Below are 27,629 nucleotides of genomic sequence, written 5' to 3' on the forward strand. Positions count from 1 at the left end.
TCAGTGTTGTTTAGCAGGCCAGGGCCAGGCTTGAACCCGGCATGTTCAGTGCCATGTGGCTGGTGCTGTAACCACTGTGCCATGGGCACCAAGCCTGAGGTGCTAATTCTCTAAACAAAATTTTATTTTATTTTTTTTGAGACAGAGCCTCAAGCTCTCGCCCTGGGTAGAGTGCTATGGCATCACAGCTCACAGCAACCTCCAATGCCTGGGCTCAAATGATTCTCCTGCCTCTGCCTCCCAAGTAGCTGGGACTACAGGCACCCGCCACAACGCCCAGCTCTTTTTTGGTTGCAGTCGTCATTGTTGTTGGTGGGCTCGGGCTGGATTTGAACCCGCTAGCTCAGGTGTATGTGGCTGGCGTTTTAGCGGCTTGAGCCACAGGTGCCGAACCTCTAAACAAAATTTTAAAAAGAATTATGTTACTATATTTTTGTTAAAGAATTCTGATAAAGTGGAAAAAGACAAGAAAGCAATAAATGGGTCTGAAAATCTTTTAGACGTTAATTTTAAGTTAAATACCGTTCTTAGATCCATCATTTTCTTAGTTTTTCTTAAGGTAACATACGAAGCTATGGTTGAAGATTCAGGTGTTGGTGATTTTGTTCTTGGTGGGACTACTCCGACAGGAAAGTGAGAACCTAAAAATTAAAACAGCAGTAAGTTCCATAAAACATTTTTACCCAACACTGCTTTCTTTTGACATACTAAATTTGATGCTTTTAAAAATCAGAAAGCTGGGGCGTGGCACCTGTGGCTCAACGGGTAGGGCGCCGGTCCCATATGCAGGAGGTGGCGGGTTCAAACCCAGCCCCGGCCAAAAAAAAAAAAAAAAAAATCAGAAAGCTGGCTTGGCACTTGTAGCTCAGTGGTTAAGGCGCCAGCCACATACACCAGAGCTTATGGGTTTGAATCCAACCCATGCCTGCCAAACAACAATGACAACTACAAAAACAACAAAAAATAGCTGAGTGTTGTGGCAGGTGCCTGTAGTCCCAGCTACTTGGGAGCTGAGGCAAGAGAATCGCTTAAGCCCAGGAGCCTGAGGTTGCTGTGAGCTGTGACGCCATGGCACTCTACCCAGGGCAACATAGTGAGACTCTGTCTCAAAAAAAAAAAAGAAAAAAAAAAAATCAGAAAGCTAATTTAAAAAGAGCCATAAGTCAGTTCAACGATACTACCAAATTTAGGGTTGCATTTAGAAATCAAGTGGCACAGAGTAAAAAATGACATTTAAAACATTATTTATAAAATGTCCTCTTTTATTGCACTGGTACCGTTCTACCACCATCCTAAATAGTTTACTCTGTTCACATATTACAAAAGGTATGGGCCAAAATGGTTCAGCGATTTCCTCCATGTCCTTAGTTTCTGTTTGGTTTTTAATATTTCTGTTTGATATGGGGGGACCGCACAACGTTGCAGTGTCCCTGCCTTAGCCTCCCTAGTAGCTAGAATTATAGATATGAACCACCATGCCCAGCCCTGTTTTTTGCAATCACACCATATTGCCTCAACAAAGTAACCGCTAACAATGGTTTTCTTTCTTTTTTTTTTGAGACAGAGTCTCACTTTGCTGCCCTAGGTAGAGCGTTGTGGGATCAAGGCTCACAGCAACCTCAGTCTTAAGTGATTCTCTTCCTTCAGCCTTCCTAGTAACTGGGGCTACAGTTGCATGCCATAATGCCCAGCTATCTTTAGAGATTGGGTTTCACTCTTGCTCAGGCTGGTGTCAAACATATGAGCTCAGGCAATCTACCCACCTCAGCCTCCCAGAGCGCTAAGATTACAGGCATGAGCCACCATGTCCGGTCTCTATGGACTCTATTTATAAGTGCGAATTGTATGTAAGTCAGATGTTTGTAACTTAGGGACTGCTTGTAGTATCTTACTATACTGAATACTATAAGTATTAATAATTGTTTTTTTTTTTTTAATAATTGTTAACACTACAGGACCACTGCCTTATATGGAACTGAAATACTGTTATACAATGCATGACTACAAGTAGTTTTGCATATTTTTATTTATTTATTTATTTATTTTTGAGACAGAGTCTCAGACTGTCACCCTGGGTAGAGTGCTGTGATGTCTTAGCTCACAGCAACCTCTAACTCTTGGGCTCAAGAGATCCTCCTGCCTCAGTTTTTTTTCTATTTTTAGTAGAGATGGGGTCTCAGTTTTGCTGGGGCTGGTTTTGAACTCATGAGCTAAAGCAATCCACCCGCCTCACCCTCCTAGAGTGCTGGGATTATAGGCATGAGCCACTACACCTGGACATTATTTTTTTATTTTTGAGAGACAATTTTACTTTGTTGCCCTTGGTAGAGTGTGGTAGAGTGCCATGGCATGTCACAGCTTACAGCAACATCAAACTTTTGGGCTCAAGTGATGATCCTCTTGCCTTAACCTCCAGAGTAGCTGAGATTACTGGTGCCCACCACTCTGCTCTGCTGTTTTTAGAGATGAGACCTTGCTCTGGCTCAGGCTGGTCTCGAACTCATGAACTCAGGAGATCCACACACCTCGGCCTCCCAGAGTGCTAGGATTACAGGTGTGAGCCATCTCGCCCGACCCACTTGGACAATCTTATTCTATTTTTTTTTTTTTTTTGTGGTTTTTGGCTGGGGCTAGGTTTGAACCCGCCACCTCTGGCATATGGGACCGGCACCCTACTCCTTTAGCCACAGGCAAAACCCAATCTTATTCTTTTAAGTGAAGAATTGAGTACAATTAAATTAGTTTTGTAATTTTTATTAATTAATTTTTTTTTTGAGACAGTCTCACTTTGTCGTCCTTAGTAGAGTGTTGTGGCATCACAGCATATAGCAACCTTAAAACACTTAGGCTTAAGCTATTCTCTTGCCTCAGCCTCCCAAGTAGCTGAGACTATAGGCGCCCACCACAACGCCCGGCTGTTTTTTGGTTGTAGTTGTCATTGTTGTTTGGCAGACCTGGGCTGGATTTGAACCTGCCAGCTCCAGTGTATGTGTCTGGCGCCCTCGCCACTGAGCTACAGGCGCTGAGCCTATAACTGTATTTGTTATATGTGGTTATGTTTAGATTTATTTATACCAATTTCCTTTTTTGCTTTGCATTTTTCAACTTCTTCTTCTGTTTTCTCTGTCTTCTTTTTTATCATTTACCCCTCCTTCTATTTGTCTCTCAACTAGTTTGGAAGCTGTACAGTCTATTTCTTTTCTTTCTTTTAATTTTTTGAGACAGAGCCTCAAGCTGTCACCCTGGGTAGAGTACCGTGACCCGTGACATCAGAGCTCACAGCAACCTCAAACTCCTGGGCTCACGATTCTCCTGCCTCCGCCTCCCAAGTAGCTGGGACCACAGGCGCCCGCCACAATGCCAGGCTATTTTTTGGTGGGCCTGGGCTGGATTGGAACCCGCCAGCTCAAGTGTATGTGGCTGGTGCCTTAGCCGCTGAGCCACAGGCGCCAAGCATTATTTCTTTTCTTTAGCTTAAACTCTAGCATGACTTAAACTTTTTAAAGTCTAAAGTTAACCAAGATTACTACAATCTGGAACAAAATAAAGATCTTAGAACTTGTTAATACCAATAAACCTCCTGTTATCCTGTAGCATAGTGGTTAGGGCGCCAGCCACATACACCAGAGCTGGCGGGTTTGAACCTGGCCTGAGCCTGCTAAACAACAATAACAACTACAACAACAACAACAAAAAAATAGCCGGGTGTTGTGGCAGGCAGTTGTAGTGCCAGCTACTTAGGAGGCTGAGGCAAGAGAATTGCTTAAGCCCAAGAGTTTAAAGTTGCTGTGAGCTGTGATGCCACAGTACGGAAACAAAAGTGACAGATACATTTTTATTTGTGTTATACGTAGTCAGGGTTTGTTTGGGTTTACTCACATACTTAACACATTATAGGATTCCCTCTAGCTTCTTAGACCCTCTGTAACTGACCATTTTCCTTCTACTTGAAGTATTGTAGAGGACTACTAAATGACTGTGAGTAAATGGCAAACTCTCCCAGTTTTTTTTTTTTTTTTTGAGACAGAGCCTTCTTTCTTTTATTCTGGTAATTTCTTAACTCAGAAACTCATCAGATTCCAAAGGTTTCAGATAACCCATGGACTTACATATATATCGGGTCAACATATAAACTGAATTTATTGGGGAAATGATAAAACACAAAAAGCCCCTAAAAATAGGAGATAAAACATTCCACATGCTGACCTTTAACAACTGAAGTTTCTATGTCTGAAACAGGTTCTGATTTTTCTTCTCCATTAGATTCATCAACTTCTGCCACTGTTGTTAACTCTGGCTCACTCTTGTAGAGTCTGTAATCTGGACCCTTGAAAGGAAGACATGTAATTAGCAGAATAAACAAACAAACAAACAAAAAAAACCCTAAAAATTTCTTTTAAAATGTTTACCTCTAAAAACTGAAAGTAAAGTCTAAAAAATAATAGCCCCAGAGAGCTGTCTTGGGTACAACACTATTAACATATGTATATATATTATAAGTAAATATAAAAAAAAGTAATTTAAAGGTTTTCACCCAGTAAAATCCTCTTGCTTTAAAAGAAAGAATATTCCTCTTAAGGACAAAGTCACATTTTAGTTGTGGCATAATTTTTTTTTTTTTGTAGAGACAGAGTCTCACTTTATGGCCCTCGGTAGAGTGCCGTGGCCTCACCCAGCTTACAGCAACCTCCAACTCCTGGGCTTAAGCGATTCTCTTGCCTCAGCCTCCCGAGTAGTTGGGACTACAGGCGCCTGCCACAACGCCCAGCTATTTTTTGGTTGCAGTTTGGCTGGGGCCGGGTTTGAACCCGCCACCCTCGGTATATGGGGCCGGTGCCCTACGGATTGAGCCACAGGCGCCGCCCAGTTGTGGCATAATTGAAAGTCTATCTTAATTTAATTTTCATTTAAAAGGCCATACTAAAATCCCTGCCACACACCATTTCGGTGTTCTGAAATTAGCTCTATTCATTTTTTCTTATTTCTTCCTCATTACATTTCGTATTTATTTGCTTGACTCTAAATCTCTTATTCCCAGTTTCCAGGGATAACATCTCTGCTTGGCAATAGTCACGTCTTTGAACGGTTTTCCTAGACCAAACTGCCTATATCCCAACCCCTTTACATTCCCTCAAACAATCTTTTTCTTTCTTTCTTCTTTCTGCTCTAAAGATATACTTTTGCCCTTAATATCCTGAAAAGGAATATTTAAAATATGGTTACTTCAACATGCACAATGTTACCATTTTATGAAAAATAAAAATATTATAAAATCATGAAATATTATTAAAATTATGAAAATAGTAACAAATGAGAATGGTAAAACTAAAGTGGGAAAAACACATACGGTAAAGTTATAAATAAACAAAAAAGCACTGGCCTCCAAGCTTATTTAGGGAATTAAAAAAAAAGCAATGGCTAAAAGCGGGGTTATAATAAAAAATAAGTCTGAGTGCAAAATAAATTAATTAAAAAAAAAAGGTACGTATGATTGATCATTCTGTGGCCATTCCAGCCACTTACACAGTGAGATCCATTTCTTGGATATCCTTGAACTTGATGAATCTTCTTTTCTTCAGGCAGATGCACTGGGCCCCTGCTATAACAGAGCAAGGAGCTGCTATCACTGGGCAGAGGGGGGATTATGGGAGGCTGCTCTGTAAAGTCATAAGACCGAGGAAGTGGAGGACGAGGTGGGACTACTTCCTCTTCCTAAAGATTGTAGAATAGTCACCTTATTTAGATAAGCAGATTGAATTAAGCACATCTAAATTCTTTGCAAAGGTATATCAACTTAAATTTATTTTAAGATACTTAAAGGGACACTGCCAAGCCAAAAGTCTCAAATTGAAAAGTAAACCAAAAATCTTAATGAGAGCCAATAATTAGGTTTTAAATATGGTTGCATCTAATTTTTTTCTATGACATGTAGGTTAGCTTTATACTGAAGCTCAACATTGAAAGAGATCACTGAGTACTGGATTTCATTTTATTTTTGAGACAGAGTCTCAAGCTGTCACCCTGGACAGAGTGCTGTGGCGTCACAGTTCACAGCAACCTCCAACTCTTGGGCTTAAGCGATTCTCTTGCCTCAGCCTCCCAAGTAGCTGGGACTACAGGCACCGGCCACAATGCCCGGCTATTTTTTGGTTGTAATTGTCATTGTTGTCTGGCAGGCCCGGGCCAGATTAGAACCCACCAGCGCTGGTATATGTAGCTGGAACCCTAGCCACTTGAGCTACAGGTGCTGAGCCATAGATTTCATTTTAAAAACAGAAGGAAGACATTAATTAAGAAACTTTACTCTCATTTTTAAGAGAAAAAAGAAACATTTCTCTTTGGATTTTATATAAAAATTCAAGCACATACATTCTTTGAATTAGGTTGACAGTATCTCTTTGCAGCTGTAATTTCTCTATGATATTCATGACACATAGCCAACTTATTTATCAATCATCCTACAAATTTAATGAAGTGTTAGAAACAATAAGAAATATTCAAATTGTTTAGATTAGAAAAAGAATAACAATGTTAAAGTTTTAACACAGATGAAAAGTAGTGATTCAATTTTTTTTTTTTGCATTAAGGGAAGAAATATCATGTTAGCACAAAATTACTAAATCAATACAATTTCAAAATTAAAACAAGAGATTAAAACGAGAAGACTTATTCTAATTCATGTTAGATATTTAATTTTTCACTATGAAAACAATCTAAACTTACCTCATTTTTGTACTTAACTGTTGAGAAAGGCTTTAATCCTGCTGTACCTATTTAAAAAAATTAGAAAACATAAATACTTATAATAAATACATCTTTCTAAAAGAAAGAGGAATTTTATTTCATTCTAAGTGAAGCCTTCAGTTGCTAATCCCGCACTTAATAATGCTTTAGAATTTGAAACTGATTACATTAAAAAATACAAATTGAAACATTAGTTTAAACAAGAGTATGGGGAAATGGGTTTTCTCAAATATTATTGGTATAAGCATAATTTGGCATAATCTTTTAGGAGGGCAATTTGGTTGTACTTCTCAAAATGAAAAATGTGTTGCTTATTTCTCACTTCTTGGAATCCATGAAGTACTTGCACGTACGTTCAGTTATGTGCATTAACAACGTTCATCATAGCATGGCTTTTGACAGCCAAAAATCTCCTGGAAACAAAATTGTGGAAAAACAGATAGAGCATGATCCCATTTTTTTGTTGCTGGGGAAAGAATTCCCAAAGCCAAAACAGTATATTTGTTCATAATTACATACATAAAACAATCATTATTTTTGTGTGAGTATGGATGGTGGAGTTTTGGCTTTTTACATTATAAACTTGTGTATTGATTCAATATTATAAAGAGATTGCCTGTTTGCTTTATGTCAAATTCATGAAAATAGCAAAAGAAACCCAATTATATGTGTTATTACATTTAGATAAAAAGCCATGCACTGCATAACGAAGTTTCAGTCAATAATGGACCACATATGTGATCACCATGGAGTTGAAAAATTCCTCTTGTCTAGTCATAGCTATCTTAGTTGTCACAGTACACTGCATTATCTTTTCTATATTTAGATAGGTTTAGATACATAAGTACTGACAACTGTGCTATAATTGCCTATTCAGGACAGTAAACACAGTGTACACAGGTTTATAGCCCAAGAGCCTCAGCGGGTAGTAGGCTATCGCACTGTGTTTGTGTAAGTACACTTATGATGTTCACACAATGATAAAATTGTTTAGTGATACGTTTCTCAGATATATCCCTCCTGTTAAGTGATGCAGGACTATAATTCTGTGCTCAGTCACCACAAAATAAAATGGAAAGCTAATTTACCTATTTCTGCAGTACCTCTTTGCTGTTTATGTTTACTCAGCCCTTCCATGACATCTTGAATTCTCCAAAGTTCTTTCTGAATCTGTGCACGCTGAATTCCTGCTGACTCAGTCTATCAGTATAAACAGATAGACCACATACAGGAAAAAAATCATAAAATGAAGTTATAAATTTCACTAATTATATTTTTAAAAACTGAAAACCGCAGTGGATTAAGTTTTGGCAAGGGCAAAAAATAAAGCAGAGGAGAAAAAAATTTAGCTCTTCTTTCTTTTTTTTTTTTTTTTTGAGATAGTGTCTCAGTATGTCACCCTTGGCAGAGTGCCCTGGTGTTACAACTCCCAGAAACATCAAACTCTTGGGCTTAAGTAATTCTTTTGCCTCAGCCTCCCAAGTAGCTGGGACTACAGGCACCTGCTGCAACGCCTAGCTATTTTTTTTTTTTTTTTTTTTTGGTCATTGTTGTTTAGCAGGCCTGGGCTGGGTTCAAACCCACCAGCCCTGGAGCATGTGGCTGGCACCCTAAACACTGAATTATGGGCGTTTGAGCCTTTTTTTTTTGAGACAGAATTTAACCTTGTGGCCTCCTCAGTAGAGTGCTCTAGCATCATAGCTCACAGCAACATCAAACTCTTGGGCTTAAGTAATTCTCTTGCCTCAGCCTCCCAACTAGCTGGGACTATATAGGCGGCCACCATAACGCCCAGCTTTAGAGATGGAGGTCTCGCTCTGGCTGAGGCTGGTCTTCAATCTGTGAGCTCAGGCAATCCACCAGCCTTGGCTTACCAGAGTGCTAGGATCATAGGCATGAGCCACCGTGCTTGGCCAACATTTAATTTTTCAGACATAGAAAACAAAATTCCAAACTAAAAACAAAATAAACTTCTGGTGGTGGCGGTAGGGAATGGAAGCTATACTGCTAGCTTCTTGTTCTAGAATATAAAGTGAAAACAAAAAGGAGAAAATAAAATATGTATATTCAGATGGGTTTTTACTGAGTTAAATAAATGTATTCATAAGAGAAATTTTCAATTTTAGAATTAAAATTTATTATTGCCATTTTTACTTTATCCTATATCATAGCTACTTTCTTATCAACTTCTCATTCTGCTGCACAGGCTGGAGTGCAGTGACATCATCATAGCTCACCACAACTCAAACTCTTAGGCTTTAGTGATCCTCCTGCCTGAGCCTCCTGAGTAGCCAGGAATATAGGCACATGCCAACATGTCCTGCTAATTTTTAAATTCTGCTTTATTTTTTGTAGGACACTGTCTCACTATGTTGTTTAGGTTGGTCTCAAAACTCCTGGCTTTGGGCTTGGTGCCCATAGTACAGAGGTTACAGCACCAGCCATATACACCAAGGCTGGTGGGTTTTAATCCAGCCCGGGCCAGCTAAACAACAATGGCAACAACAATAACAACAAAATAGCCAGGAGCGTGGTGGGAGCCTGTAGTCCCAGCTACTTGGGAGGCTGAGGCAAGAGAATCGCTTAAGCCCAAGAGTCTGAGGTTGCTGTGAGCTGTGATGCTATGGCACTCTACGGAGGGCGACATAGTGGGACTCTGTCTAGAAAAAAAAAAAAAACCCCAAAACTCCTGGCTTTCTGGTGCCTGTTGTCCCAGCTGCTTAGGAGGCTGAGGCAAGAGGATCACTTGGGCCCATAAGTTTGAGGTTGCTGTGACAATGGGCAACATATTGAGACTCTGTATTAAAAAAAAGAAAAAGAAAAAAACAACCAAAACTCTAGCCTTAAGTAAGCCTCCTGCCTCAGCCTCCCAAAGTGCTATGATTACAGGCATAACATACTGCGTCTAGCTCACTTCTTATTTTAACACCTTATATAATTTCCTTAGGATAAATATGCTCATGGAAACCAAAGTAAGATCATATATCATATTGGTTTTCTAAGATTCTATTAGAACTCTTTAAGAATCTTAATGATAAATAAGATAACAATAACCCTGTTTTAGGTAACCAAACACATCATTCTTAGGAATGTCACTTTATTCTAAAAAATAGGCAAGAAAGTATAAAAACTGTCAGATTATCTAGACAAATAATTACATTCAATGAATACCAGTTTTTGATGATGGCAGGTATTAGAATATAGTCTATTTCATCAGTACACTGAGAAAGTCATTGAATGGTAGAATTATGTTTTCAAAGTCTATGAAACTAAAGATTATAAATCAACACTGTTTCAGAAAGTCACTAACAAACCTTATTTATATAGTTTTCCATGGTACAGGCTAGAGGTATCAATGTAAAAGGAGGAAGGGCTTACCCAAGCACCAAACACAGTTATAGCCCACAGATGTGAATATTGACATGTAGGAAGAAAAGATCAACTATAAAAACCAGATACTTGCACATCTATATAGAATATGTATCACTTTTTATTTTGGAGGCAGAGCCTCAAGCTGCTGCCTTGGGTAGAGTGCCGTGGCTTCACAGCTCACAGCAATCTCAAAATCTTGGGCTTAAGCGAGTCTTTTGCCTCAGCCTCACAAGTAGCTGGCACTATAGCTGCCAGCCACAACACCTGGCTATTTTTTTGTTGTAGTTGTCATTATTGTTTGACAAGCCTGGGCTGGATTCGAACCCGTCAGCTTTGGTGTATGTGGCTGGCGCCCTAGCCACTGAGCCATGTATCACTTTTTTTTTAGAGACAGTCTCACTTTATCGCCCTCAGTAGAGTGCCGTGGCGTCATAGCTCTCAGCAACCTCCAACTCCTGGGCTTAGGTGATTCTCTTGCCTCAGCCTCCCGAGTAGCTGGGACTGACTATAGGCACGTGCCACAACACCCGGCTATTTTTTTGTTGTAGTTTGGCCAGGGCCAGGTTCGAACCTGCCACCCTCGGTATATATGGCTGGTGCCCTACCCACTGAGCCACATGCACCACCCCATGTATTTTGCAAGAAAATATATATACATATTTTTGCCCATCTGAAAAGTATGCAATGTAAATCTAATTTTTGTTTTATTTGCATTTTTTGATTACTTGTGACTTTAAACAAATTTTCAAACACTTGTTATAACTTGAGTCTTCCCTTCTGTGAATAACTACTTATGTTCTTTGCCTTTTTTTTTTTTTGTGAGACAGAGTCTCACTCTGCCACCCTTGGAGTGCTATAGCGTCACAGCTCACACCAACCTCAAACTTTTGGGCTCAAGCAATTCTCTTGCCTCAGCTTCTTGAGTAGCTGGGACTATAGGCACCTACCACAATGCCTGGCTATTTTTAGAGATGGGGGTCTCACTCTTGCTCAGGTTTGTCTGGAACATGTGAGCTCAGGCAATCCACCTGCCTTGGCCTCCCAGAATGTTAGGATTATAGGCGTCAGCCACCGCACCTGGCCTCTTGTTGAATTTTTGAGGTAACGGATATCCTTTCCTAGAACATCATCTTTAACTTTGTTCATATTGTATTCATTAAAGTGAAATCTTTAATTTTTTTTTTTTTGGGAGACAGAGTCTCACTTACTACGTTGCCCTCAGTAGAGCGCTGTGACATCACAGCTGACAGCAACCTCAAACTCTAGGGCTTAAGCGATTCTCTTGTCTCAGCCTCCCAACTAGTTGGGACTACAGGTACCTGCCACAAAGCCCAGCTATTTTTTGTTGCAGTTGTCATTGTTGTTTAGCTGGCCTGGGCCTGGTTTGACTCCGCCAGCCTGGGGGTATGTGGCTAGTGCCCTAGCCACTGAGCTATGGGCGCTGCCAGAAATCTTTAAATTTGATAAAGCCAAATCTTGTTCAACAATTCTCTCTTGCTCGCTTACTTACTCTGTTTTGTGGATAGCATTTCTTTGGGTCTTGTTTGAGAAGTCCATCCTTAGTCTGTATTTCCTGCTATTTGCTTTAATAAATAGTGAGTGATTAGCTGTGTAATGCACCTGAAGTTCATCTAGGTACAGGGTAGGAGCCAGCATTTCAATTCAGCAAGCCTATATTCCAATACCATCTAGTGATAATCAGTCTTTTCCCTCTTGGTTAGTGGAGCTACTGCCAATACCTACAGGTTCTCACATGTTCGTGGTCTGTTACTGAACTCTCTCTTTTGTTCCACTGGTCTACTTTTTCCTGTATGTATACCGTGTTTAATGCTATCATTTTGCATTATGTTTCCTCACTTACCATTTAACAAACATGGTAAGTTTTATGTACCTGGTTCTAGTCTAAGTGCTTCAAAAACATCTATATGTTATATGACAGAAATAATAATAACCTATAGGGGTAGATACTGCTATTGCTTTCATCTGGTAACTGAGACCCAAGGTTGTTACTAACTAGTCTAATGGTGCATGTGAAATGCTGCCATTCACGGAGGGTGCTTTCTACTTCGTTATTTTTTTAAAAAATGTTTTACCCACTTCATGGTCTTTATTATACCTTAAAAACATAACTACTTTTGAAATTTCTTTAGAAAATTCCACTAGAATTTTGGTTGGAATGAGATTGCATTTATGGGAAGAATTTTCAATATGGTAACATGAAATCAGACCCCCAATAAAAATGATATACTGGGCGGCGCCTGTGGCTCAGTGAGTAGGGTGCCGGCCTCATATACTGAGGGTGGTGGGTTGGAAGCCGGCCCCGGCCAAACTGCAACAAAAATATAGCCGGGCGTTGTGGCCAGCGCCTGTAGTCCCAGCTACTCGGGAGGCTGAGGCAAGAGAATCGCCTAAGCCCAGGAGTTGGAGGTTGCTGTGAGCTGTGATACCACAGCACTCTACCAAGGGTGACATAGTGAGCCTCTGTGTCTAAAAAAAGAAAAAGAAAAAGATGTATCAATTATACCTCTCTATTAATTCAGGTTTTCTCTTATGTTCTATAATATAGTTACTAAATTTTCATGATAAACATTTTTTATTAGGTTAAATCTGGGATTTGAAAACTTCTCTGGCCTGTAGTTTCTTTCAGTATGGCCTGTGAGCTAAGAGTAAATTTTACATAGTTATAAAAAAACTAAAAACACCAAATAATATTTGATAGACTGTATATATCTGGCATGGGTAAAATATCGAATACCTGGTCTGCTGACTTCTGGATTACCTTATCTGTAGTTTTTCCTAGTGCATTTTGGTATCTCATTTTTGTAGCTGATTATTGATAGTGTGACCTTGGTGCCCAATACAGAGGTCATGGCCACATATAGCCGTTTAAATTTAGATAATTAAAGGTTTAGTTCCTGAGCCACATTCACATGCCCCAAAGCTACATGTGGCAGGATCGTACTCGAGAGCACAAATAGAGAATAGTTGATTTTTCATGACTCAGTCTTTTTTTTTCTTCTTTTTGAGATAGAGTCTTACTATGTCTCCCTTGGTAGAGTGCCATGCTGTCACAGCTCGCAGCAACCTCAAACTCTTGGGCTTTGGCAATTCTCTTGCCTCGCCTCCCAAGTACCTGGGACTGCCGACGCCGGCCACAACGCCCGACTATTTTTTGGTTATAGTTGGCCCGGGATGGATTTGAACCCACCAGCTCTGGTGTATGTGGCTGGTGCCCTAGCCACTGAGTTACAGGTGCCAAGTCACATGAGTAAATCTTACTAACCTTTTAATTGTTTGTTTTTTCTGTTGAGTCCACACGCTTCCAATACACAATTGAATGTATACAGGGTTATAAACATGAAATAACTTTTACTCTTTTTCTAAACATATATTATCTCTATTCCTTAGAGTTAACACTTTAAGATAAGTATTATTTCTACTTTAGAGACAAGTAAACTAACTCCTGGAACTTAACCTCATCTCTGCACACTTATAAACCGAATTCTCTGTACCAAATGGAGCTATTTTTTCCCATATTCTAAACTATGTCAGTCGTCAAGACAAGAGGCTAATACAGCCTGATAAAAAAGAGAGAATGGATTCTAATAATACAGAATGGATTCTAATAATCTTATAAAAAGATAAAATATCCATTATTTGATAAGTTCACATAATTCACCCCAATACCAAGTAACAGTGGCAAAGTTGTGAAAGACGATGATGCCACATTTATAGGAACTGCAGACGGAGCTAAACTAGCAAGGTGCACGGAATACTCTGGTCAGCACGTACCCAATAGGATAAAAAACTTCATAAAGAGGGGATGGGATACTTTGTGAGACAGTAAGACTCCTGTCATTGCAAGTTTTGAAATCCAGGTGTCAGGCAGCCAGTAATGTAAAAACTGTTAAGCGTATGCATAAATCTAACAAGGTGGGTCGTATAGTATCAAGGAAAAACCTGTTTAAACAATGTAAAAAACATTACACTTTTGTACCTGAACTTCACCAAGGCGATCTAGCTGCTCTTGCATCTGGTTCCTGGTAACAGCTACATCATATTCTAACTTATCATATTCTCTCCACGCTCGTTCCAATTCCTAAAATCAAAGAGCGTTAATTAACTTAACAGGGAAAATGTGCTTTTAAGTGTTACCATTACAAAGATAACCTTTCTAGATTTTAGAAAATAATGTAGTTTATATTGTACAAAATACAATTTTTTTTTTTTGTAGAGACAGAGTCTCACTGTACCGCCCTCGGGTAGAGTGCCGTGGCATCACACGGCTCACAGCAACCTCTAACTCTTGGGCTTACGCGATTCTCTTGCCTCAGCCTCCAGAGCAGCTGGGACTACAGGCGCCTGCCACAACGCCCAGCTATTTTTTTGTTGCAGTTTGGCTGGGGCTGGGTTTGAACCCACCACCCTCGGCATATGGGGCCGGCGCCCTACTCACTGAGCCACAGGCGCCACCCACAAAATACAAATTTTTATAACTCATTTTCCTTTACCATTTTTCTCCTTTTTCAACTCATTTCAACAAAAATTTACTGAGCAACTTAAGTATGTATTACTGTACGGTACTGCTGTTTCATTCAAATTTACTAAAAAAAAAACCCTTTCAAAACAAAAAAATTCCAAACTATTTATTCATTCAAGACATTAAAATGTTGGAATGTTTCTACTGTCTAAAGAGGCTCATTTGGAGGAAACAGTTTCACTTATTCATAACAACAGGGTAAATTTTTCTTGAAGGTAAATTCCTAAAATGCAGAAGAGGCAAAAATAAAGCATTTTCTTTTTTTTTTGTAGAGACAGAGTCTCACTTTATGGCCCTCGGTAGAGTGCCATGGCATCACACAGCTCACAGCAACCTCCAACTCCTGGGCTGAAGCGATTCTCTTGCCTCAGCCTCCCGAGTAGCTGGGACTACAGGCGCCCGCCACAACGCCCAGCTATTTTTTGGTTTGCAGTTCAGCAGGGGCCGGGTTTGAACCCGCCACCCTCGGTATATGGGGCCGGCGCCTTACCGACTGAACCACAGGCGCCGCCCAATAAAGCATTTTCTTATCTACCCTGATGAAAAGTTCTGCATGAATAAAAATATAAAATGTCTTGCTATTCTAGCATATTGGATTTTCAGCAGAAGCTTGACATGACTTTACTTACAATAAACTTATGGTAATACAATAAAAAAAAACCTAACTTAGCTAATTATATAAATAATTCAGTGAATCCTGCTCATAGACACTCAGTATAATCTCTAAATACCTACATTTTTCTCTTTTGGAAAAGAAAATCACCCCCAAGGCCAGGTGTGGGGGCTCTTGCCTGTAATCCTAGCACTCTGGGAGGCTAAGGCGGGTGAAATGCTCAGAAATTTGAGACCAGCCTAAGCAACAGCAAGACCCCATCTCTAAAAAAACAGCTCAGTGTTGTGGGGGGCACCTGTAGTCCCAACTACTCTGGAGGCTGAAGCAAGAGAATCATTTGAGCCCAAGAGTTTGAGGTTGCTGTGGGCTTTGACGCCATGGTACTCTACTAGGGCAAGAAAGTGAGACTGTCTCAAAAAAGAAAATCAACCCCAAACCACAAGATCATAAAAAAGTTTTTAATACTTGTTTTTTTTAAAAAAATCTTATATTTTTACACACAGACACATATAGGGTACCAAAAATGTACATGTTTTAAGAAAGGAAAAAATTGGGTGATGCCTGTGGCTCAGTGGGTGGAGTGCCAGCCCCATATACCAAGGGTGGAGGGTTTGAACCCACCCCCTGGCCAACTGCAACCAAAAAAGAAAGGAACAAAAACTGCATTGAAACTGTAATACTCAGGCTAATTATATAAATTAGGTGGGTGTGGCTCATACCTGTAATCCTAGCACTTTGGGAGGCCAAGGCAGGTGGATTGCCTGAGCTCACAGATTTGAGACCAGCCTGAGCAAGAGCGAGATCCTGTCTCTGAAAATAACTGGGTATTGTGGCAGGTGCCTGTAGTCCCAGCTACTTGGGAGGCTGAGGCAAGAGAATTGCTTGAGCCCAAGAATTTGAGGTTGCTGTGAGCTCTGATGCCACGACACTCTACCGAGGGTGACCAAGTGAGACTCTGTCTCAAAAAATGAATAAATAGGCTCGGTGCCTATGGCTCAAGTGTCTAAGGTGCCAGCTACATACACCTGAGCTGGCGGGTTCGAATCCAGCTTGGGCCTGCCAAACAACAATGACGGCTACAATCAAAAAATAGCTGGGCGCTGTGGCAGGTGCCTATAGTCCCAGTTACTTAGGAGGCGGAGGCAGGAGAATCGCTTGAGCCCAGGAGTTGGAGGTTGCTATAAGCTGTGATGGCAGGGCACTCTACCCAGGGCGACAGCGTGAGGCTCTGTCTCAAAAAAAAAAAAAAAAAAAAAAAGATAAATAAATAAACAAATAAAATAAAAAGAAATCTTTCAGAGAATATTCCTTGACAACTCATGGATGTTGACTGTAAAAAAAAAATCATACTTTGTTATAACCATGATTCTCAGTACCTCTTTATTACATTGAAAATGAAGATATTTGTAAAAATAAATAACATATTTTGTGTGTGAGCTTCTCTCAAAGGTAGTTTACTTGTCCTGCTTCTCTGCCCCTTAAAGGTCACAAACCTACATACACCCTAGCACATGTATCCATTATAGGCTAAACTCTTGGTTTAATTATGGTCCTATCTAGAATAGAATCCAGTTTAGAGCACAAGCAAATTTAATGGAAGTCTGCACATGCCACTCATTAACTGTGTAAGCATCGGTAATGTATCTCGGTATCGGTAATGTTTCTGTATCTCAGTTTTCCACTTTAAATACAGAAATAATAGCACCTATGTGAGGTTATTAAATAGATTAAATGCATGTATAGCATTTATACTGGAACCTGGCACCCAATAACTGCTCAAGAAATATTACTAATTATTACTAGTATTTCATATATTGATATTATCTTCCAGTAGATAAATGTATAACCATCTACCAGCATGATTCAGGATGACTAATGGACTTGTATTTGTTTTCTGATGTCTGCAATTCCTTTAACAGAACACTCATTTTAGATTTTGGGCTATCAGAAACTAGATTTGACTCCAAGTTCCAGAAAGTACAAGTTATGTGACCATAGAAGTGAAGTAGAGTAGAAAGCACAGATGCCCTAGGATTTAAAGTCCTTGATTCAGGCACTGTTAGTTGTTAGTTATGTCACCTTGCACTTAATCCCTGCAAGTCTTAGTTCTTCATCTTCATAATAGAAATGAAAATAAGAAATAAAATGGAGGTGACAAATGTATTTATTTTTTCACTGTATTTTCTTTAATTTCAAACTAGATAATATGTGTGAAAAACAAATATGAGGGCGGTGCCTGTGGCTCAATGAGTAGGGTGCCGGCCCCATATACCGAGGGTGGTGGGTTCAAACCCAGCCCCAGCCAAACTGCAACAAAAAAATAGCCGGGCTTTGTGGCAGGCGCCTGTAGTCCCAGCTACTTGGGAGGCTGAGGCAGGAGAATTGCCTAAACCCAGGAGTTGGAGGTTGCTGTGAGCTGTGATGCCATAGCACTCTACCGAGGGTGATAAAGTGAAACTCTGTCTCTATTTAAAAAAAAAAATAAAGAAAAACAAATATGAGCTATCACTGGAGGTGAGTCTCTGTTTTCTCATCTATAATATAATGAATGATAATGGCTTTATCTGGCTCCTGTAGTTACCATGGAGTATAAAGGCAGAACTTGTGAGCTAATAAAACATAAGAATATTTTCTCTTATATTTAGAGATAAGGCTTAATGTACATTCCACCAAGAGAGGTGACAGCAACAGATACTTGTGGAGCTCCATACCTCATCCCCTTTGCCCACTGTTCCAGGACGTGGGGTACAGTGCCTTGCATGCTAGGGCTCCACGGCAAGCAAGCTGCCAGCTAAGGCACTTTGGAAGTGTTGGTGAATGAAGGACTCTGGGGGAGCCTTAACCAGCCTTTCAGCGGAACATTCTGAACCATTCTGCTCCTTGCCTCACAGTGTCCCAAGTGGGATGGAACTCTTGCTGCCTGCTGTGGTAACCAGCTCGGCAGTTCACTCTTTATGAGCTTTTCTTCTTTCTTGCCTTATTCTCCTCACACCTTCATTTCTGCTTTCTGGAATCGTCTCCCAAACAGACTATTCATACCCAGTTCCTAATTTCAGGCTCTGCTTTCACAAGTGAACCCAAACCAAGACAACGACAGACTGAAACATTTGTTTAAAGGTATGACTGACTGCTGTAATAATAATCCTTCCCTTTCATGGGGCTTAGATGCAAAGTGGGGGCAAGGAGCTAACACAAAGGCACTATGTGCACGATGGCTGGGTACGAAAACGTACATAAAATGCACAAGGAACACTGTTTTTCATGTTTACCTTGTGCTAATCCTAGTTTTACAGACCTTTGTGGCCTACCAGCTGAGAATACTCTCAGAATCGAAGCTTTGATCAACAAGGAGGCCCTGATGTTATACCGCTCATGCCTGAGGCTTAGATTTGAACCAGTGCCATGAACCGACCGCACAAGAATTAAAGGAAACCTTTGAGATTCTGCCAGCACAAATGTAATCCAAAATTAAATCTAATCAACATCCACCGAGTGCCAACCATATGCCCAGTATGATGTAATGCACATAGTAACATTTGTAGCCTTAAGCTACAAATATAAATAAGTTTACATAAAGGCACAAATAACACAGTTTGTATTCTATGCAGTGAGATGTCTTAGTAGAACATATTCAGAGCATTTGCCATAAGCACTGATTACTGCTGAAGGCAAGGAAAAAGAAATCAGGAAAGTGATTATATAGACTAACAACCAGAAACAGGGATACTAAAATAAGATTAATTTCTATTAGGATATTTTTTTTTTTTTGTAGAGACAGAGTCTCACTTTATCGCCTTCAGTAGAGTGCCATGATGTCACAGGACTCACAGCAACCTCGCTCTTGGGCTTCTGCGATTCTCCTGCCTCAGCCTCCTGAGCAGCTGGGATTACAGGCGCCTACCACAATGCCCAGCTATTTTTTGGTTGCAGTTCAGCCGGGACTGGGTTTGAACCCGCCACCCTCAGTATATGGGGCTGACGCCCTACTCACTGAGCCACAGGTGCCACCCTCTATTAGGACATTTTTAACAAACTTGTAGCGCTGGAGTTAACCTTGGCATGGAACAAATTCCAAGCCTACTAATGAGATTTACGTTACTAACCTCAGTTGGTGAGGAACGAAATTTTCTAAAATTGCAATTTTAAGAACAGATACCCAATCATTAATAGTCTCTAACCAAGTGTTACTATAGGCACCATTTTGATCTGACTCAGATTGTCACAGGGACACAGAGCATTTCATTAGTTTAGCATTGACAGCTTAATTCTACTTCCCTTTTCTAATGTCCTCTAAATAGCGTTTTCAACCTTTTTTTATCTCAGGGTACACTTGAACCTATAGTTAAACTTCCACAGCACACTTAAGTTATATTGATCAAAAGAAAAGAACATACTGTTCTTTGGACTCCTTCTGAAAATAATTTAATTAATGATCTTCAAAAATTTTCATGGCACAACTAAGACCCTCTCACAGCACACCAGTGTGCTGTAGCCCCTGGGGTGAAAATCACTGCTCTAAGAAGACCTTTTTTTTTTTTTTTAAAGACAGAGTTACCCTCCAAAGAGTACCATGGTGTCACAGCTCATGGCAAGCTCAAACTCTTGAGCGTAGACAATTTTCTTGCCTCAGTCTCTCAAGTAGCTGGGACTACAGGTGCCCACCACAATGCCCAGCTATTTTTTTCTTCTTGTTGTTGCTACAGTTGTCATTGTTGTTTTAGCTGGCCCAGGCCAGGTTCGAACCGCCAGCCTTGGTGTAAATCTATAAATCTATAAACAGCCATGGGTGCCGCCTCATCAAAAAAAATTAAAAAAAATAAATTTTTTTTTGCAGTTTTTTGCTGGAGCCGTGTTTGAACCTGCCACCTCCGTTATATGGGGCAGGCGCCTACCCCTTTGAGCCACAAATGCTGCCCTCATCAAAATTTTTAATGTACATCCCTATAGTGCTGGATACTAGAGCTACAAAGGTGAATGAGACAGTTTCTTATTTTAAGGAACTCACAATGGAAAGGACATTAAATTCCTTAAATCTATAAACAGTATGATTAGGAGACTCGAATGAGACAATGAAAATAACACTATTTTATAAATGGAAAGATAAGGTATTTAAAAAATCACAAAAACTAGGTTTTGGATTCATTCAAAACTACAGTATATTTCTTTAAAAACAGCTCATGTCTGGAATGTTAATTTAGGGTTTAGAATAGAAGCCATGTTGAGAATCTGGTATCCTGCCAGCTTGAAAAGACCCCTCTTAGTTAAGCTATACTGTCTGTGGACTTCTTTTTTTTTTAATTTGGCCGGGGCTGGGTTTGAACCCGCCACCTCCGGCACATGGGACCGGCGCCCTACCCGCTGAGCCACAGGCACTGCCCCATGTCTGTGGACTTCTTAAAAAGTAGCTGCTCCTTAAAAGACTCTTTGAAGGCACAGACACGGGTGTAGTAGCAGTTTTCTATGATAGAGTGGGTTTTGCTAGGAATTGTCTTTCAAAAAGCTTCTTAGACAGGTGCTCTTACTGTGTTTAGAGATGACCACATCACAGGATCTAAAGAGATGACCACAGACTGTTTGAACTCATAAACACTGAATTTATAAACTCTAAGAAGACTTTTAGATTTGGTAATGCTAAGAGACTCCCACAAAGTCATAGGAGTGTAGGTTAAAAGGTTCTGTTAATTATATTTCTTACTCAAACCTATCATCTAAACTTAGGTCACACTGCAACTATGAATTAGTAATGTTGATGGTGTCTTAAAAGCTTTCACAGGTGCCTTTTATTGAAATAGTTAAATGAGTCTAATTATAATTTTCTCAAAATTATTCCAAGTCCCTAAAATCCACAAAATAATTATTTCTTTAATGTAATACTTTTTAAATATTTAAGAATTTTTCATTTGCACAATACATAAACAGGAGCCCTATGTCTCTATAAAACATCCACGTCACAGACAGCAAAATGATTAGTCATTTATTTTATTTTTTTTTCAGAGACAGAGTCTCACTTTGTCACCCTTGGTAGAGTGCCATGGCATCATAGTTCGCAGAAACCTCTAGCTCTTGGGCTTAGGTGATTCTCTGCCTCAGCCTTCTAAGTAGCTGGGACTACAGGCGCTCGCCACAATGCCCAGCTATGTTTTGTTGCAGTTTGGCTGGGGCCAGGTTTGAACCTGCTACCTTTGGTATATGGGGCCAGTGCACCTGAGCCACAGGCGCTGCCCCTTATTTATTTATTTTTTATTGAGACAGAGTTTCACTTTGTCACCCTTGGTAGAGTGCTGTCATAGCTCACAGCAACCTCAAACTCTCAGGCTCAAGCAATTCCCTTGCCTCAGTCTCTCTAGTACAGGCGCCAGCCACCATGCCAGGCTATTTTGTTTTCATTTTTGTTTTAGCAGGCTTGAGCTGGGTTTGAACCCACTAGCCCCGGAGCATGTGGCTGGCACCCTAACTACTGAGCTATGGGTGCTCCCAGCAAAATGATTACTAATAGTAGAAATAAAGATGATTCTTTGTTTTCATATTCCTAAAGACCAGCACACTAAAATAAATTATTATTATTTTTTGAGACGTAGCCTCAAGCTGACGCCCTGGGTAGAGTTGCCGTGACATCACAGCTCACGGCAACCTCCAACTCCTGGGCTCAAGTGAGTCTCCTGCCTCCGCCTCCCACGTAGCTGGGACTACAGGCACCAGCCATAATGCCCGCTATTTTTTGGTTGCAGCCGTCATTGTTGTTTGGTGGGCCTGGGCTGGATTCGAACCTGCCAGCTCAGGTGTATGTGGCTGGCGCCTTAGCCACTTGAGTCATAGGCACCAAGCCTAAAATAAATTATTTTTTTAAAAAAATTTTTCTTAGAAAAAATTTTTCTTAGAAAAAATTTTTTTTCCTTTAATTTCAGATGAATATGAAGGTACAAACAATTAGGTTACAATTGTTTAGGTGAAGTCTCCATTGTAGTTGTGTCCTGTATCCAAGATGTGTGCCCTAAACCCTTACATTGCAGCCACTAGATGGGAGTGCACTAATCCCTAATATTATAATAAATAAAGAACAATCCTAAAGACATAGTATTTCAATGACCTTTTTTTTTTTTAAGAGACTCTTATTTTGTCGCCCTCAGTAGAGTGCTGTGGTGTCACAGCTCACAGCAACCTCCAACTCCTGGGCTTAGGTGATTCTCTTGCCTCAGCCTCCCCAGTAGCTGGGACTATAGGTGCCCGCCACAATGCCTGGCTATTTTTGTTGCAGTTTGGCTGGGGCCGGGTTTGAACTTGCCACCCTTGGTACATGGGGCTGGTGTCCTACCTACTGAGCCACAGGCGCTGCCCTTCAGTGACTTTTAGTAAAGGGAAAAAGCCTACTTACAGCAGTGGCTCGAGAGAGCTCTCGACACGTACTAAGCAGTCCATTCTGTAAGTCGTCCCTCTGTAACACCACCGTCTGAATGGCTGCTGGGTTATCTGCATTCATTTCTATTTCCTGGCTGGCTGATAGCAAAGCTTGTTCAAGCGTGTACTATTATAATAAAAAGAATTACACTTAATGTTCTGCATCACTGAATTAATTCTTTTTACTTTAGTTATCAGTGTCCTGATAATAATCATATAAAGTAACATCGCTTTTAGATAATAAACATAATTGTCCTACTTTCTCCTTGTGGAGCTGCTGAAGTTTCTCTTCCAGGGCATGTACCACTTTATCTTGTTCACATAATCGGCTTAACTTGGCCTAGGTTATAAGAGAAGAAATATCTTGTTAGTAACTTTTATTTTTCCTGTAATTGGAGGCAAAAAACACATTTAAAATAGATAGAATGCTTAAATATGCATGCAAAGATTCTCCCCTACAACCTGCCAGATAGGTTAAGTGATACAGGTAGTCTTTAATTAAAGCACTAATTGGGTTCTGTTTTCATACATTTTTAAACTGATAAGAACAGATACTATACATGATCTTACCCAAGAGGCCAAGAAGCAATCATTTTCATGTATTTTTAAAATTATGTGATTAGGTTCTTAGAAAAGACTATAAGTAAAAGAGTGCTTCTAATTGCAATAACACAAATAAAAATATACGAATAGAGAAAAAAATCACTTTCAATAGTTTTGATGCTTTAAATTCTTAGTATTATTCTTTTTTTTTTTACTTGTGAAAATATGAGAAAGTAGCCAAACCAATTCAACTAATGTCTCAAAATGAAAATATTACACGAATTGGAAATATGTCCCAAACTTTGAGGGATACTGACTTCTGCAAATAATGTGAGGGTTTATCTCCTTTGCCATTAAAATAACTGCTTTATCTTTGTCAGACAAGGCTCAATCTACACCAAACAGGTGTTGAAATGAGGGAAGAATGCATGGCAAATCAGCACTCTAAAATAGGATTAAAACAGACCAAATTTAATTCAAAAACAGTGACAGAATTTATAAAAGCTAATACTTACTGTAGAAGACATAGCAATTTTTCTTTAGCCTCCAGCCCTCTATAACTTTTTTTTTTTTTGTAGAGACAGTCTACTTTACTGCCCTCGGTAGAGTGCCGTGGCGTCACACGGCTCACAGCAACCTCCAGCTCTTGGGCTTATGTGATTATCTTGCCTCCCGAGCAGCTGGGACTACAGGAGCCCGCCACAACGCCCAGCTATTTTTTTGTTGCAGTTCAGCTGGGGCTGGGTTTGAACCCACCACCCTTGGTATATGGGGCCGGTGCCCTACTCACTGAACCATAGGCGCTGCCCGCTCTATAACTTTTTTTAAAAATCAAAAACGGTTTTTACTTTCATTTAAGTCATGCTTAGTATGTTCAAATGCTAACTATGGGGGAATAGTAGGGAGCAGAGTGAGGGAGTAATAATTTAATCTAAGCACAAAAGAAGAAAATACCCAAGTATTTGATGTCCTTTTCCAAGGCATGGAAGGAAGAGTTTTTTTTTTGCCCATGCCTTCTTCCAGCATTTGGCAGAGAACATGACAGAATGCTGACAAGATACACCACACTGATACTTACATCAATATCTACTTCTTCTGGTCTGTATTTGTACAATGTGCCTCTACATTCATCTTGTGACAGCTACAAAGAAAAATGTCACATAGCAACTTAAAATACCATATCTGAAAAAGATTTATTTTGCCTACAGTTACTATTTCAGATTTATATTAAATATATATAATTATGTAACAAAAAGTGGGTTTTAACAGTTCTTTAGTTTTAGAAGTTTAATTCAAACATAGGTCATTACAAAAGTAGAAAATACTTAACAGTGATATAATATGCAAGATACATAATAAAGATGTTAACTTACGCTTGTCAAACAAAATAATATGCTGGTCAAAAGAAATTAACACAGCACATTACATTTTCTATTTTAAAGACGCACATTATTTTAATGAAAAATTGACATATACAATCATAGCAACTGTATCAAATACTCGAATCAAGCATAGTTCAACAGTCAAAACTGTCCTTTACAGTATACACATAATCGCACACCGTGTATGTGTACACTCAAATGCCAATACATCTTATTTAACAAAGCCTATAACATATTGTATACATATACATAGTATATAAACACACATACACAATATAGACTTATCTTGTTCCTCTGTCTTAAGAACTAAAAGATAATGAAGAAAAAGGATGGATTTAATTGAAAAGAGGAAAATCATTAAAAATCTCATAATACTGTATGCCTATGTCACAGACTATGGACAGTCAAATTTCATAAAATGTTTATGTGTGTTAGTTAACACTGGTGTATTATTATACTGAAAGGAATAATTATTCAGTGTAGACATGCTTTCTTCAGCTTCTTCTAAGGGTCTTTCATTCAAACAAATCCTCATTTGTGATTGTGCTTACAAAGACTTCAACAGCCATCCCCGTCAGTCATACTACAGACTGTATCATAGCCTCTGTAGGCAACAGTCTTGATTTACCTAAATACATCACAGGAAAAATTTAACAGGGGATCACTGCATGTTTATAAAATGGCACATTTTTTCCTCAAGGAAGGGATAAGAGTAATGTGTCCTAACTACATTCTAGCTTGAAAAATTACATTTCATATGTACTTGTACAAATACATAGGAAATGTATAAATGACAACTTATTTATGTCCGCTCTGTAAAAACTGCTTGACAACTACATCTTTAAAAAGATGCATAATTTAGGGCGGCACCTGTGGCTCAAGGAGTAGGGCGCTGGTCCCATATGCCGGAGGTGGCGGGTTCAAACCCAGCCCCGGCCAAAAACTGCAAAAAAAAAAAAAAAAAAAAAAAAAAAAAATGCATAATTTAAATAGCAGATAATTTTGAATGGATCTAGAAATCCGGGGAAACTTAAAAGTATAAGCATTCCAAACATACAATAAGTCCTGGATTTACATATTTCATTTCAACACATTACTTTCACATACCTCATGCAAATGAATCCGTGACTATTTAACGGTATGCACAGTGATTATTAAACCACAAAACTTTCATAGAAATGAATATTACATGAAAAATGAATTTAATGATGTCAGAATACTTATGTACTATTTTAAATACAGATCATCCCAGTATGTCCTGAGAAGTGTCAATTGCCATTCTAACTTAAAGCACCTAGATCCAAGAAAATAATATATACTTCTACCTGAAAAAAAGTAATAAAAGATAAGTTTAAAAATGCTTGATCCGTGATTAAAAAAATTAAGACAATACCAAAATCACATTTTTCACATTTATAAGAAATTAAAGATGAAAGGTTTAAAGCTACAAATATGTCTAAATACAAGTTAATATTTAAAGTTAAATGCAAAGCAGCTTTACTAAACTGTGGAGTTTAAATGTAATTAGTAAACACTGATACATTTAGATTAAAATATTAATTGTATCCTACACTCTAGGGTCAACAGAAAAAGACATTTGTAGTATGAAAATGAAAAAGTGATTTGTAGTAAATATTTAGGATATTAATATACTATTTTAATTCATAGAATTTTTCTTTTTTTTTTCTTTCAGACAGTCTCACTGTGTTCCCCCGGGGTAGAGTGCACTGGCATTACCATAGCTCACTGCAACCTCAAACTCCTTGGGATCCAGTAATCCTCCTGCCTCAATCTCCTGAGTAGCTAGGACCATGGGTGCCTGCTAGCATGCTTGGCTAATTTTATTGTTTTTAGTAGAGCTGCAGTCTTGCTCTTGTTCTTCTGGTCTTGAACTCCTGAGTTCAAGCAATCCTCCTGCCTTGGCTTCACAGAGTCCTAGGATTACAAGTGTGAGACACTGTGCCTAGCCTATTTAGAAAATCTTATTGCAGATTCATTTTCGTAACACATGGCATATTTTAATAAGGAAAAACATCTATTGTATAGTTAACAACTTTTGAGTAATATACCTTTGTAGCCATATATTACATACCTAAATCAGATTTATTTTTGTTGTATTTCTTGTTTTTTTTTTTTTGAGACCGAGTCTCACTATGTTGCCCTTGGTAGAGTGCTGTAGCGTCACAGCTCACAGCAACCTCAAACTCTTGGGCTTAAGTGACTTTAAACTCAACCTTAAACTTTTGCTCAGCTTCCCAACTAGCTGGGACTATAGGCAACTGCCACAAGCCCTGGTTATTTTGTTGCTGTTGTTGTTGTTATTTAGCAGGCACTGGCCGGGTTTGAACCCGCCGGCCCTGGTGTAGGTGGCCAATGCCCTAACCACTGAGCAACAGGGGCCAGGCCTGTACCTCTATTTTTAGTAGAAAATTTTCTTTAAACCTTTTATCAAGGTATTTTATAAAGACATTCAATACACACCAACTAACCACATTCTTAAACTAATCAAACTCTCCCCACACATTGTTTTTAGGTGCCAGAAAAAAAGCAAAAGAAACTAAACTTATTCCTTAAAAAATTAACACCTGGGTATTACTTATTTTTCACTTCTGATAATCACAAATGCTTTTCTCAAGAAAAGATGGGTAGGGCGGCGCCTGTGGCTCAAGGAGTAGGGCGCCGGTCCCATATGCCAGAGGTGGCAGGTTCAAACCCAGCCCCGGCCAATAACCAAAAAAAAAAAAAAGAAAAGATGGGTAAATTTATTAAAAATAAAAAGTCTACATGGAATTAAAAAGCTTGCTATTTTGTTCTCAATATAAAAGAAGAAAAATGTAAATATCTGATTAACTTAAGTTTTGCACAGTCAAGTTCATGGCAACACTTTTTATCATTTTTCTTTTTTTTTTTTGTGGAGACAGAGTCTTACTTTATGGCCTTGGTAGAGTGCCGTGGCCTCACACAGCTCACAGCAACCTCCAACTCCTCGGCTCAAGCGATTCTCTTGCCTCAGCCTCCCGAGTAGCTGGGACTACAGGCG

The 27,629-nt window shown here is 39.4% G+C and overlaps 1 protein-coding gene and 1 pseudogene across 24 annotated transcripts in view; both read right to left on the reverse strand.

Annotated features, from left to right (window-relative positions):
• The window catches only part of PLEKHA5 (pleckstrin homology domain containing A5), a 254,799-nt gene that overhangs the window by 24,883 nt on the left and 202,287 nt on the right, over positions 1–27,629 (reverse strand). For 6 of the 24 annotated variants that reach the window (XM_053558106.1, XM_053558107.1, XM_053558100.1 and 3 more), the window contains 10 exons: positions 24,860–24,895; positions 24,286–24,348; positions 22,924–23,004; positions 22,642–22,791; positions 14,114–14,215; positions 7,833–7,944; positions 6,724–6,770; positions 5,524–5,712; positions 4,207–4,327; positions 523–641 (listed from right to left, as the gene is read on the reverse strand). In XM_053558106.1, coding sequence (XP_053414081.1) covers positions 523–641; positions 4,207–4,327; positions 5,524–5,712; positions 6,724–6,770; positions 7,833–7,944; positions 14,114–14,215; positions 22,642–22,791; positions 22,924–23,004; positions 24,286–24,348; positions 24,860–24,895 — 1,020 coding nt within the window. Of the gene's footprint in view, positions 1–522; positions 642–4,206; positions 4,328–5,523; positions 5,713–6,723; positions 6,771–7,832; positions 7,945–14,113; positions 14,216–22,641; positions 22,792–22,923; positions 23,005–24,285; positions 24,349–24,859; positions 24,896–27,629 lie in introns of those variants that run through there. The other 18 variants (XM_053558123.1, XM_053558113.1, XM_053558112.1 and 15 more) reach the window with 8 other exon arrangements.
• Positions 23,134–23,254, reverse strand: LOC128563080 (uncharacterized; annotated as a pseudogene).

The sequence above is a fragment of the Nycticebus coucang genome, chromosome 12, assembly GCF_027406575.1.
Source record: "Nycticebus coucang isolate mNycCou1 chromosome 12, mNycCou1.pri, whole genome shotgun sequence".
NCBI lineage: Eukaryota > Metazoa > Chordata > Mammalia > Primates > Lorisidae > Nycticebus > Nycticebus coucang.